Below are 13,798 nucleotides of genomic sequence, written 5' to 3'. Positions count from 1 at the left end.
TCAACCACCGCCGGTAGAATCTCCGAACGCTACTAATATATAAAAATAATTGTAAAACTAATTAAATCACTGACCTAAGCGCCGCCGTGGAGGGAGGAGGCGTCGGCGGAGTAGAAGTAGAAGACCGGCTGGAGAAGGAGGTGGAGGCAGAGGAAGCAGGCGGTGGAGAAAGAGAGGAAGAGAAGACTGTAGAGTAGCCTCAGAGCCATCGAATTGATTGATTTGATTTGAATTTGGGAGAGAGTAAAAGAGATCCAAGATTTGAGGTATTATTATTATGCGGTTGTTGTCAGTTATTATATGTTAGATAGAGACAATAAATAGCAAACTGCGGCATCATTTATTGCCCAATGTGGAAATTTTGGGATATAAAAAAGAAGAAAATGAGATTACTGGGGTTACTTTTTAATTAAAGTTAAAGGTATACGGTCACCCCTGAGGAAAAGTCAAATTACAAAAAAACTCTTCATGTTTGGGTAATTGCAATGACCCATCAACTATGAATCTTTTTACACGTCCACCCTTGCGGCGTCAAATTTAGTGGAATCTTTTAGATTCCGTGTAATATTCTCCAATTTGCACTCGTTTTGTGCAAAAATATGCACCACAATCTGATATTTACAAGTTAAGAGACACATCTTATGATCAAAATGTGGAGCTCGAATGAGGTAAAATGCGTACAAACTAGAGAATATTTTACATAATCTAGAAGATTCCACTAAAGTTGACACCGCAAATGATGGACGTGAAAGAAGATTCATAATTGATGGGTGATTTTAATTACCCAAACATGAGGGGTTTTTGTAATTTGACCTTAACTCAGAGGGTTGGCTATAATTTATCCTAAAGTATGTCATAGATGCTATACTAATTGGTTAAAATAAAATATATCGAGTAGGTTTGTATGTTGATTCTTAACTGATGCACTTGACCGGGTATAGCATTTGCAAAACGAAGTTAAAATGTGTGATGAGGTCATTTTAGCCCATTTTTCCAAGTTGTCCATTTTTTAAAAATAAGTACGAATGATAATCAAATTCTACTATAAATAATGCATAGACATATAGTAGTCGTGGTTTTGTCGATGCTACATTAGTTAGATACCATTAATCTATATTTTTTAGTGAGTGTTTATTTACGTAAATTTATGATGCAAAAAAAACCTGCTATATTTCACCAAGTGTAGAATCTCATAGACTTAGTAGTCGTACATATAATAATCGAAAAAATATTAGATGTATCCCTTAAATATGAGAAATTATGACTTATGAGTAATCAACAATAAGAGAAATAAACAGCATTCAGAGCTACAACATTATGTAATAACATGTTGCTTTTATTTAAATAGAACATATGATGAGATTCCAGAGCAAGGGGGGTTGGGCATTCTAGAACAACCATGTTGTTTGACCGTTTTGCCCTCCTCCATTCAACCATGTCTGATGAACATGAACCCAAGTCAGCCCTTCTGCAACAGTTACATCCTGAAAACAAACCAAATTGAAATTATTATTATTATAAACAAAAAGTCAAAAACGAAACCGAAGAAACCTTTTTCGATCAAGAAAATTTACCGACCGACTTACTTTTGAACTTAACACAGCAGTTGCTACACAAGATTGCTTTTCTTCACCTGAAAAAAAAACATGGCCGTGGTTCGTAATTAATATCTTACGCACTACTTGCAAAACAATAAAACAGGAATAGAAAGGGTTTTACCAGATTGCTCCCACTTCTTGAATTGGACGAGCCAAGAGTCTGAACCAATCTGTGCAGGTAAAACCTGATCCACCCAAACGCGAAATTGTTCCCCTTGCTTGTCTCCGTAACATGTTCTCAGTGAGTTTACACAGTCGTGAAGTGGTTGTTCAATTCCAGTAGGATGAACGAAACTTCCAGACGAACACTGCAAATAGCAACATCGAAAGTGGGGCCCACAGTCATCAGATATTGAAGAAAAAAAGATTATCCACAAAGGAAGTTTAAAAGTAGCTTTGAGTCGGTAACAGTCCACACAGTAGAACTTATAAGTTGACCATAAGAAATAAGCATGCACCATATGAAAGCTTAATAGGAGCATAATCCTGTGAAGAATCTAGCAGCAAATGGATGTAATTACTATTTCAATTTCTCCAACCAGAACTCCAGCAATTAAGTTTGAACTCTAATAAAGTTCGTATGTATCCATATGCAAAATATACATATGTAAACGAGTCCAGTTGTCGGAAAAAATAACAAAAAAGCAAGTATAAGATCATATAAGTAGCGAAATTGTGAAACGGTCAGTTATTATTATTTAATATTTTTCTGGTAATAAGAAAGACTAAAAGTTGCAGAACCAGCTCTTAATAATGAAATTGCACCAGAGCTACGTGAATAGGAAAAGATCTCCATTATATGTATGTGACAGGAATCAAAGACCTCGTACCTTGCGGATCATAAGATATAAATGAATTGAATTTTCCGACACAGATTTTGACAAAAGCAAACAGAAACTAGCAGAAATTGTCAAGGCATGAATCATTACGCAATTTTTTAACTAGCAGGTGAAAATTGAAAAGTTAAGTCGCACGTACACAAACAGATTTCAGATTCGCCAAATAAAGCTCAGAATTTTGAACTTCGCCACGCCTCCACCTCTCGTAAAACATGTAAAATTTCACAACTTCATAAGCAGGATCGAAATTCTCCATCTTAGTGTCAGACAAGTCCATAACATCTCTCGGAGATGTACTTGGACCCAAGTTAAAGTGGCCGATGGCTTGTATAATACCCGCTGCACATCTCTCTGTTGCATGAATTATTTTAGGATTATCTTTTGCATTTGCAGCATGCCACTGCAATAATTCTTCCTGGGCATTACTAACCTGTTAAAAAGATAATCAGAATTACTCGACATAGCAAAATGGTAACCACCAAAACAAAGATAATCACATTGTTGATCCAAAACATTAGGTGAAACACTAACCATGACACCGTACACATCTGGAATAGTAAACAACTCGGCATCATTTCCCGAGTCGCCGCATACAAGTGTGTTTTTAGGTAATTTACCCTCTGCCTTGAACTTTTTATGCAAATAAGCAAGTGCTTGCCCTTTTCCAGCACCTTGTGGCAAAATGTCTAAGTCCATTCCTCCGCTGTATATTATTTTCGCATCCAACTGACAAATCACAAAACAAAGCCATGTTTAACGAGAGTGGAAAAAAGGGCCGAATATAAGAGTAAACTAGCAAAAAGTACTAGATTTCATTACCCCGCGCTCTTTCAAGCGCGTCGAAAGAGATTTCATAATGTCTTCGGCCTTGTCTTTCTGGACATAAAAGCTTATTTTGTGCGGTCGTTGCTCCGTCTCAGACTGCACAATGCCGAAAAGTTGTCATAGAAATAATATCGACATGAAAAAGCTAGTTTGTATATCGACGCATAAAAGAATACCATATCCAACGTGTGATAAGATTAGTGCACGGAATATGAGAGGATTGTCTGACTAGAGAAATATCCAAGCCTTACGATATTTCTATTCCCATACCTGAAGAGTAAGTTCTGTAAACTTCTTTGCCTCTTCGGATACTATGTTTCTGTCCCAATTCTGATTCAAGACTTCAACCCAGCCATCATCGGGTACCATAGAGTTACCATAAGTTATTTCGGTTCCCACAGACATTATTGTGATATCAGGGGTTAGCATGGGCTTCTCTTTCCTTAACTCCTTGTACAGTGTGGGAGACCTCCCAGTTGAGAAAACTAACAAAGAATTATCACGGTAATTTGCTTCCCACAAGGCATTGAATCTAAGGATGGAGAGATTCTCGGCATCGTGGTGGTCCACCTGCAGTATTATTGTCTCTCGTTAGGACAAACAATCCTTAAACTGAATAACAAAGGACAATTACAACTCTCTGAACTAACCATTGTATGATCAAGATCTGACACAATCATGAGGCGCGCATTCTCAGCCAGACGATCCATTGTTTTTCTACGGGTGGATTCACTCTGCAAACAAATAAGTAACCATGCAGGTGGTTAGTTAAAATGTAAAGAGCTCAGTGCTTAACTACTCATTGATTGAGTACTAAGCAAGATTATACCAACTCGTGAAGCAAAGGCGTGAGCACTACAAGATATGCGAATTTAATCTAAATTTTTCAAAATTGGAATACGAATTAGACTATGCGTATATTCCATGTAGAATGCAACTAAGAAAGAGTAATAGAGAAACTATAAGAGCAGTTTAAACGTAGGCCACAGAATTTACGACTAAAGGCTCCATGATAAAATTGTGAAAACAATGACCTTAAAAAACAAATATCATCTGTCAAAACTTCTGGATCCAACAGCAAGACCGGTAAATAATTAAACAAAAATGAGGCAATAATATCCATATCCGTTACTATTGATGCTATTGTAGATGAATGTAACAAAAGACTGCATCACATCACATCCCTATGATGCTATATCGAAATTCATTCAAGTCTATTTATAAACTCACAATAATACATTTGTCTAAAAGATTTCTGCAAAGTGCAATTGTTCAATTGCCAACAAGTTGATTACAAGGGAAAATCATCAGAACTACCGATAATTTGGTTTGATAGGATAGCAGATTGGATGCCACTTTATACTCACAATAACCGATTTTTTAGGCAAAAAATTAGAGCCTAAAGAAAACCCATCTATATTTCAACCTTATGAATCACAAATCCAAATTTGATTATCGACACAATCAGGCAGCGGAGAAAGCCATAAATTTTGATTTTTGTCAACTAAAAAAAATTAATAATAATAATAATAAAGAAACACTGGAATTGAGAAATATGAGTCTTCTTCATTAACTAGGCAAATTAATAACCCTCAAATGAAAGCCCCATCACAATTTACAAATTAAGAAACAAAAACCACTACGATACAAAAAAAAAATTCGCAAGAGCGAGGTTTCCATTTCTAACAAAACTCAGAAATAACAAAAAAAAAATATATATATCTATCACACATGCCCGCTCACGATTGATAAAGCAATCACACTGAAGAATCTCACTCTATTGAGAATTGTGAAAGGAATACAGAAAAAAAAAAAAAGCTCCCGCGATCTGAAGATTCGATCAACGTGTTCGCTTTTCCGACATACGCACATACATACATACAGAATAATGTATATGCAACACGAATGGATAGAGTATAGAGAGAGAGATAATACACCTGAGAAACGGCGGCGGCGGTGGTGGTGGTGGTGGTGGCGGAGCAGCGAGTGAGGTGGAAAGGTGATGGAATTGGAATCTGATGGTAGCGTAGGAATGGCAGAGTGAGAGATGCTGGCATCTGTAATTGGAACCGTTAAAAATTGGATTGTAGGCCTTTCATTTTTTGGGACTTTTAGATAATTTTCTGCTTTTGTAGGGACATAAAAATAATTTAAATAAAATAAAATTTGGATCCAATTTCCTTGGCTTTATTCTGGCGTGTGTTTTATTTATTTATTATTATTTTTTTTTTTTTTGTTAATGCAGGAACCCGCAGCCAACTATATAGGTGCACTGGGTAAACCTACACTCTCGTATAATAACTTGCAAACCATACGAGAGATGTAAACCACATTAGACTAACCATGTGTGACAAGCTCGACCTAGCGACCGTTGGCAAGGGGATTCGAACTTGGGTCCCAAACTCTCTTGCTCCAACCGTTACGCCACATATATAAAATATATATGTGATGTCAGAAGTCAGTAACCTCACACATTAATAATATTATAATAGGAATGTTTTTTCTTTTAAATAAATATTTCTCCTTTGAAATAATAATGTGACATTGTTGACAACTTGACACTCTGAGTCACTATATTAAAGCGCAAATTACCAAAAAAAAAAAATATAAAAAAAAAAATTGGGTAATTACAATCATCTCCCTCAACTATGTATTATCTTACACGTCCATCCTTACGGTGTTAAGTTTACCTAAACATAAGGATATTTTCATTATTTAAAATTACGTAGGGGTAGTTTGCCCTATATTTAATATGCTCTTTATTATTATTATTTTTTTTAATATAAATATGGTCTTTATTAGACATGCATAAGTATATATGGCTTTTTTGGTTTTAAAAAATAAATTAAATCATGTTATAAATTGAAGAAGACTAGATTGAAAAATATAACAGACGTAAATTCATTTTGCAAAAAGAAAAATGAATATTTTCAAATCGGGCCAAAACTTTTACAATTTTTTATTATATATAATAATTAATGTTGTTATTATCACTATTTTATTATCCTAATTTGGGGTTCTTATATTGTGTAACAAAATGATGAGATTCGAATATTCCCAGAAGTGCATCCCCATCATCATCTTTGATTGCAAGTTGTAATATGTTCATTGGATGTCAAAATTATGCGAATCTTTTCACTATTAAACTTATCAAAATAAACTAATTTCTAATGAATATTAATTACAATTTACACACGTCTCAATTTTTTTTTTCTTCTTTTTTTTTTTAAATCTAAAAATAATAATTGTAAGCGTTTATTGCATTTAGCATCCATATGTTGCATCGAATTGCTAAAAAGGTCTGCGTATAATAAATATTTGCGATAATTCTCACATAATGCAATTTTTTAAGTGAACTACCCCTACAAATTTATTAATTAGGGGGTCGTATGTTAAAAAATGCATTCTAAGAGAATTTTGTTAATATTTATAATACAGTAATTTTTTTAGCAATTCAATATAACACATGCGTACTGAATATAAATTTATAATACGTAGAGCACAAGATAAAGCTTAGCAACTATTAAAGTGAGATTTAACCAAATCCAACCACACAATTACTATTTTAATTAAATTCTTAATTATGCTGCAATTTTATAAATATTATTAGCAAATAAAAAAAGAAGGAAAAAACATACAAATTTCGAAGTGAATCTCAAGAAAAACCTATTTATTGCTTGTTCGAAGTTAAATAATAATAATATGATTTGTTTTCAAAGTTAGAGAATAACCAATTCAACGCGATGAGGCAACTGCGGTTGAAGATGTTGCTTCGCCACGTCTCTTGCAGCATTTTTCAATTTTAAGCGCCTATATTTGTTAAAGCAGTAATTTACACCTGACGGATCGACAATTATTTTCTCAAGCACAAGGAAATTCTCCAAAACGAAACCCAATACTGCATCGTCAATTGGTCGGCCCCGATACCCACAAAGTTTGAACACTTTAATGTGCTCGTGCTGAAACCTTACATTAGCTACCACGCCAATCACTGGTTTAATTTTTAACAAAGGGTTTTGCAATTTATTCTGCACATGGGGAGAAAAAAGAAAATTATGATAAGAACCCCGCAATTAATGGAGAATATAACAAAGAGAGTTATAGCAGTTACAGTTACACAATATCTGTCACTTTTGAGAAAAAAAAATTGTTATATATTATCCACCACTTTAGAATTCCAATGCTACATTAATAGTTAAGAAAATATATTTTGGTCTAACGACATCTATTTCCTAAAATCAAGATATATTTATAATTTATAGATAAGACTTGTGCCAAGTGAAAAACGAGACATATTTAGGAACGGAGATAGTATATATAAACAAATGGGGGAGAAATTTGACCTACCTCCAAAACAAATTCCTGCAAGTAAGGAGATGCCCTTGTAAAGTAAGCCATTGTAATAAGAATTCCGTCATCAAACGTACCATATTCAACGAACAACTTCTTCAACTTGGGCATTTGAGGAAAATTGCACAGCTCATCATTTTCTTTTATGCTATTGGGACACTGTGTCAGCACCAATTTAAGAGTCTCCAATTGAAATATGCAGCGAGACATTACGTAAATAAATGTTTCTATAAAATTACGGCCGTCATAGTAACAATCGACAGATACATCAACTAGCATTGGAACGTTCTCGAGCAAAACTTCATCTAGACGCGTAAGCGTAAGCGAAGTAAGGCTCGGAGCGGAAACTTCAAGTGACTCCAAACCAAAGCAATAGGCTAACTCCAAGTGTTTTAACACAAGGGAAGAGCCGCAAACTTTGAGCTTTGATATTTTATCCCGGGAATCTTTTGACTATTAAACTTACAAAAATAAACTAATTTCTAATAAATATCAATTACAATTTACACAAGTCTCAATTTGTTTTTTTCTTTTAATCTTAAAAAATAATAAATAAATAAATAAATCAATATGGTATTTAATCACTACACATCACACAAGTGTGTCAAAAAGGATATCCTGTTGTAAATCCTGACTATCTTTACAACAAAATGCTTCAAATTATTTTGTATACATACATTTACACAATTAGAAAAAAAAAATTAAATAAATGAAGTTTTTCAAGAATTACCAGACCTAAGAGCACCTTTCATCCCCATGCTTATACTGTTCTGCAATCCATTGTTCCCAAAACCCGTATCTTGCATCATCGCCACGAATTCACTATAATCTATACGACCATCCTGAAATAAACAGAAGTTCGTTACTTGTGGGAATTTTTTTTTCTGTAAACTATAAAAATAAAGAAAGTATACATACATTATCCTTATCAACTTCGCGGATAATTTCGTCTAAGTGAACATCTCCTAGTCCGAACTGCTCACATGCCTGTTGAAGCTCGTCTTTTGTAATGTACCCACTGCCATCTTTGTCGAAATACGAAAAGGCTGCATACACGTGATCTTCTTTCTGGACTTTGTTTAGGTGCAGCATTGCCGCTACAAACTCTCTGTAGTCTATTGTTCCACTATTGTCAAAATCGGCCTGCGCTATTATCGATCAGGAAAAATGAACACAATATAGATTCTATACAAGATAGATGAAATCGAGCGGATGCAATCAGAATTTGGTTTTAGATAATTATTTCTAACTCAATTGGAATTTTTAGGGGGGGGGGGGGGGGGGAGGGGGAAGAAAAACGATGTATTCTGCACTTACAGCTTGCATTAGGCCCACGATTTCTGAATCTTTGAGATTAGCACCGACTCTTTCTAAACCCTTCTTGAGTTCTTCGAGGGTAATATGTCCACTGTTATCCACATCTATCATTTTAAACATTTCCTTTAATCCCGCAATTTCCTCCTCGGAAAGAGTTTCGGCAATAACCTAAGGATAAGAGAATAGTTTTTGTCAAATATAGCATGAAATTGTCCCATTGTAACTTGTGAAAACATTGAGTATCGAACAATAGATACAATTTTCTTCCTCTACATTTGTTTCATGTGATGTGGAGAACAAGATATATGTATTTAAAGAGACAACCTCGATTCTTGTTTTTTCATTTTCAAGGGTATTAATAGTAGTAACATTCATCTATGCGGATAGACACTGTCAGCTTCTTTACATAAATCAATTAATAACTTTTTTTTTCTCCTTACGAATTCAAATCACTCTTACGACCGGCTGAAATTGGTGTGTTTAATAAAACAGTGGAAGGACTTACTCTGATTGCAATCTTTTTGAGTTTGTTCATAGCAGAAAATTGCTTCATACGAGTTAGAACAGCGGAATCGAGAGGCTTGTCTGGCGCTACACCACCAACTTGTACCCATGGATGGCCTGAGAGAGAAAACATATTTGGATTTTAGACGCTATTTCCCATCCTTCTAGAATGTTGTATAAACACTGTATCTATATATGCATAAGCATGCAAATCGCAACAAAGCTTGTTCTGTAAGTACATGATTTGGGAGTACTTATTACTCGTGCAATTTTTCTATTCACGTACAGTACACTCACATAGAACTTGATGAGCTGTGGGGCGCTTTTTGGGGTCTCGAACAAGCATTTTTTTTATGAGATCTTTTGCACTATCTGATATACTAGGCCAAGGTTCGGATATAAAGTCAAGTTCCCCTTTTAAAACCTGCTCGAAAATTCCCTGTTCCGTTTCTGATACAAAGCATGCAAGAAACTTCGATAAAGATAAAACATAATTAAACATAGCTAGCAAACTATAGTGATCAAGAATAATTGGTTACCATCCCAAAACGGCGGAACTCCACTCAGCAAAATGTAAATGATAACTCCAGCACTCCAAACATCGCATTCTGGACCATAATTCTTCCTTAGTACCTCTGGGGCCACATAATAAGGGCTTCCAACTACATCAATAAATGTTTCACCTGATAATATACAATATCAGAATTTAATCGGACTTAAATAAAGAGTGACCGAAATGCGGGGAATTAGTCAGAAATCATAGAGAGGTGGCAAGTACAGATATGGAACTTTCTAAAAAACAAAAAAATATGATTATTGGCAGATTTTGTTTCTCTATGTGAATATCGGGTCTATAATTGAATAAGGAGACAAAGAAGATTACATATTTATATAGAAACTTTAAATGGCAGGAATGGAGACGGAAGATCGGTTATCATAATGCTTACTCTGAAACTCTTCATTCATACCATAGTGAAAAATGCACAACTTGTTGGATATCAAACCACAATGTATAAACTCATTCTCCACAACTCCAAGAAAGTTACGATCATAACTCCATAAAAAAAAAAACATCGAGCTAGTATAACTTACTATAAGCATCCATAATTCAATCAACTTTCGAGAATAAAAATCCGTCAACAAGTACCTGGCCGGAAAAAAACGGAGAGACCAAAATCGATGGTCTTGAGCGGCGATTCCTCCTGCTGGTTCACAAAAAGAAAATTCTCCGGTTTCAAGTCTCTGTGCATAACCCCCAACGAATGGCATGCTTCGACAACACCAACTATTAACCGAGCAAGCTCTGCAGCTTTTCGCTCCGAATAATGCCCCCGCTGTATAATCCTATCGAAAAGCTCCCCACCTGCACAAAGCTCCATCACAACGTGTACTGCAACCGCATCCTCGTACGCTCCGACAATAGATATAACGTTGGGGTGGCCCGCAAGGTGGTGCATTATATGAATTTCTCTCCGTACATCTTCCACATCCTCCTCGGTTGTTAGCTTCCTCTTCGCAATTGATTTGCAGGCAAGCTCCTTGCTGGTTTCCTTCTCCACGCATAAGAATGTAGTCCCGAATTGCCCTTGCCCTAATTTCCTCCCTAAACTGTACTTCTCCTTCAGATTCTCTGTTTTCCGCTGTAGAACTGATTCGACTAGTAATCCTGCACTCGATAGTCTCTTTATATGACTGGGCTTGTTCTGTTTGTTGTGATTGTCTGCTTGCTTTTGGGGATCGGAAGCCTTGGCCTCGTCGGCGGCGATTTTGATCGGAGTGGGTGGGGTGCTCTGCACATCGGAGCGAGTGGAACCGGAGCCTTTGCTGTCTGAATTGACGGAGCTCTCGGTGGTGTTCTGGTTTTTATCAATGTTGTTGTTGTTTTTGCCGCTGCTGGCTTCCTGCTCTTGATTTGGGGGAGGTAGGGTTTCGGTCTGCCGTGGTTTCCAGACGGCGGCGGTCACCGATTGAAAGAAGCCGTTGTTCCCCAATTTAGGGCCCACGCATGTATTCCCCATCAAACAATCCCTAAAAAAAAATTCGCTAACGCCTCTTAAATTTCACCATTTGAAACATCTGATTATTGATCCGTTTAACCACAATGTACAGCCATTGGCCGGATATGCAGAGATCGGATCAAATTAAAACAAACACGCCCGGGAATTGATGCAATTTTTGCTGAAGACTGAAACGTCAATTTGAAGCAGAGAAAAAAATTGCCGAAATACTTCAAATTCTCAATTCTTCGACGTCGTTAATTACGATTAATTAGTAGATGCAACTGCGGAGCCCCGGTAGGATTGATCGAAATTTCAAAATTCAAGCAAGGGCGAAAGGATCTAAGCACAGAGAGAAAACTGGCCGGTAGAGAGAAACATGAGTGTGTGAGTCAACTCGGCGGATAACGCGAGTGGGATCAGTAAAATCAATTGGAATTGGATTTTACATGTATTCCTTCACGCAAAATTAGCAGGCGATTAACAGAACCAGACTGCATGCGTGTAATATTAAAATTGCACGTGATCAATTTGATATGACATGCAATGCATGGTAGTACGGTACCACTCCATATTCTAATATATAAAAAACAAAATAAAATATGTACAAATTTAATACATCAATAAATGCAACATATAAAGTGGTGATATATATACCTGATATCACTTTTGCAAAATATGTAAGTTTGTCCGCGTAATTGGATCAACCTACACGAATATCTAACGTGTATTGGATTTGGATTCATTACATCTTCAATTCAAGTTATATCCTTTAATATCTCAATTTATGAGATTGTATATCTCACTCACTATGTACAGTTTAGTATCTCAACTTATCTGGTTTAAAATCCATTATACGCAATTTTCACACTTACACATATTCACGCTCATAAACATATACACACACAATCACACACTTTTGGCGCACACACTCACTCGAACATGCTTTTCACACACGCACCTTTGACGTACATATACACATTCATATACACTTTTGTCATCACTGGAAACTACGCTCATCATCGGAGGAACCCCATGATCGTTCGAAGACAATCATCAAACAAACAAACAAGTTTGTTTAAATTTTTCCTTTGAAATATAATTGCTTCCAACGTGTTGGGTGCTCACGGTTTGGGTGATTATGTATTGACTCTTGTTGGGTTGACGCATTCATTTTTCAACGCATAGATGTCGATTTTTAATATAATCTCAACATTTACATGTCGAAATTTGGGTAAAATTCATTTTTTTTTGAAAATTAAAAACAATTAGATGTCGATTTGTTGTGAAATTTTGACGTATAGATGTCGAAACTTCAACGATTTTGATTGGTAAATATCAAGAAAGAATACATGCAATGTTTTTGAACATAAAAATCTACTACCAAGTACAAAGTGACATTTTGTTTAACATATTGATATCATCATTGGGTTCTTCTTCCATTTAAACTACTATATTGTTGTCTTTTAACTTCATTTTATAAGTATTTGTGTGGGTTGTGAAGAAGAAGATGAAGATGGTTTTTGTGAGTTGCGAAGAAGTTGAGGGGTTTGTGAATTTTATGTATTTGGGTGTATGTGTTCGTGGTCTTGTGTTTGATTAAAGGTAACAATATAATTTTCTCATAGTGGTTTTACCTTAAACAAAAGAATCATATTTCGAATTATCGAAATATAGGTAGAAACTCCAACGAGATAATGAATTCCAACGAGATAATGAATTAGATAACTTATTCCATTATGTAACGGACTATTAGTTTTATAGAGTTGGGGGTGACATGGCTCCCCTAACATTTCTTATATCATCGGATGATAATCGTCGATACTATAGACCTTAAAGTTATTTTAACATAACTTAAGGGTGTAGGTGTAATTTACGCTATATTATATATCTTATATATAAAAGAAAGAAACGCTGGGTAACCCTAAGAAACCCTAATGTCATATTTGTAATTTTTTGTTTTTTTTATATTATTTTATCTCCAGCATATTTTTTGTATTATTTTATTTCCAGCATATTTTTTGTAATTTTTTATTTACTTCCGATCTCAATTGTAATTTTTTGTTTTTTATATTATTTTATCTCCAGCATATTTTTTTTTTAATTTTTTATTTATTTTCGATCTCAGTTTTTTTTTTGTATTATCACATTTTTAATATTATTTTATCTCTAATATATTTTTTGTAATTTTTTATTTATTTTCGATCTCAGTTTTTTTTTATATTATTTTATCTCCAACAAAGGTTTTGCATTTATTTATTTAGTTTCGATCTCAGTTTTTATCTCTTTTTTTGTATTATTTTATCTCCAGCAAAGTTTTTGCATTTTTTTATTTATTTTCGATCTCAGTTTTTTTTTGTATTATTTT

The 13,798-nt window shown here is 35.0% G+C and overlaps 2 protein-coding genes across 6 annotated transcripts; both read right to left on the bottom strand.

Moving 5' to 3' along the window:
• Positions 1-1,343: 1,343 nt before the first annotated feature.
• LOC105950000 (Sucrose-6F-phosphate phosphohydrolase family protein) lies at positions 1,344-5,484 on the bottom strand. The gene is made up of 9 exons (XM_012973318.2): positions 5,200-5,484; positions 3,913-3,996; positions 3,533-3,832; positions 3,257-3,358; positions 2,969-3,163; positions 2,577-2,867; positions 1,720-1,906; positions 1,587-1,633; positions 1,344-1,484 (listed from the first exon to the last, which is right to left on the bottom strand). Exons 1-9 carry the CDS (start codon positions 5,317-5,319, stop codon positions 1,389-1,391), a joined length of 1,422 nt encoding a protein of 473 aa, XP_012828772.2. The 5' UTR covers positions 5,320-5,484; the 3' UTR covers positions 1,344-1,388.
• A 1,340-nt stretch (positions 5,485-6,824) lies between these two features.
• Positions 6,825-12,238, bottom strand: LOC105949976 (calcium-dependent protein kinase 20). 5 transcript variants are annotated; one of them, XR_016034126.1, is made up of 10 exons: positions 12,088-12,238; positions 10,581-11,924; positions 9,973-10,116; positions 9,731-9,883; positions 9,435-9,550; positions 8,930-9,097; positions 8,531-8,755; positions 8,343-8,454; positions 7,610-7,760; positions 6,825-7,290 (listed from the first exon to the last, which is right to left on the bottom strand). XR_016034126.1 is itself a non-coding variant. In XM_088824983.1 (9 exons), exons 1-9 carry the CDS (start codon positions 11,449-11,451, stop codon positions 6,982-6,984), a joined length of 2,244 nt encoding a protein of 747 aa, XP_088681109.1. In that variant the 5' UTR covers positions 11,452-11,985; the 3' UTR covers positions 6,825-6,981. The 5 variants fall into 5 exon arrangements, 2 of the variants coding, with proteins under 2 accessions (XP_088681109.1, XP_088681110.1); XR_016034124.1 differs by lacking the exon at positions 12,088-12,238 and having other exon boundaries at positions 7,610-7,771; positions 10,581-11,985; XR_016034125.1 differs by lacking the exon at positions 12,088-12,238 and having other exon boundaries at positions 7,610-7,771; positions 8,348-8,454; positions 10,581-11,985.
• Between the last annotated feature and the right edge of the window lie 1,560 nt (positions 12,239-13,798).

This window comes from Erythranthe guttata, chromosome 10 (genome assembly GCF_056151865.1).
Source record: "Erythranthe guttata isolate IM_541 chromosome 10, IM_541, whole genome shotgun sequence".
Lineage (NCBI taxonomy): Eukaryota > Viridiplantae > Streptophyta > Magnoliopsida > Lamiales > Phrymaceae > Erythranthe > Erythranthe guttata.
This window is presented reverse-complemented; position numbering and strand designations above follow the sequence as displayed.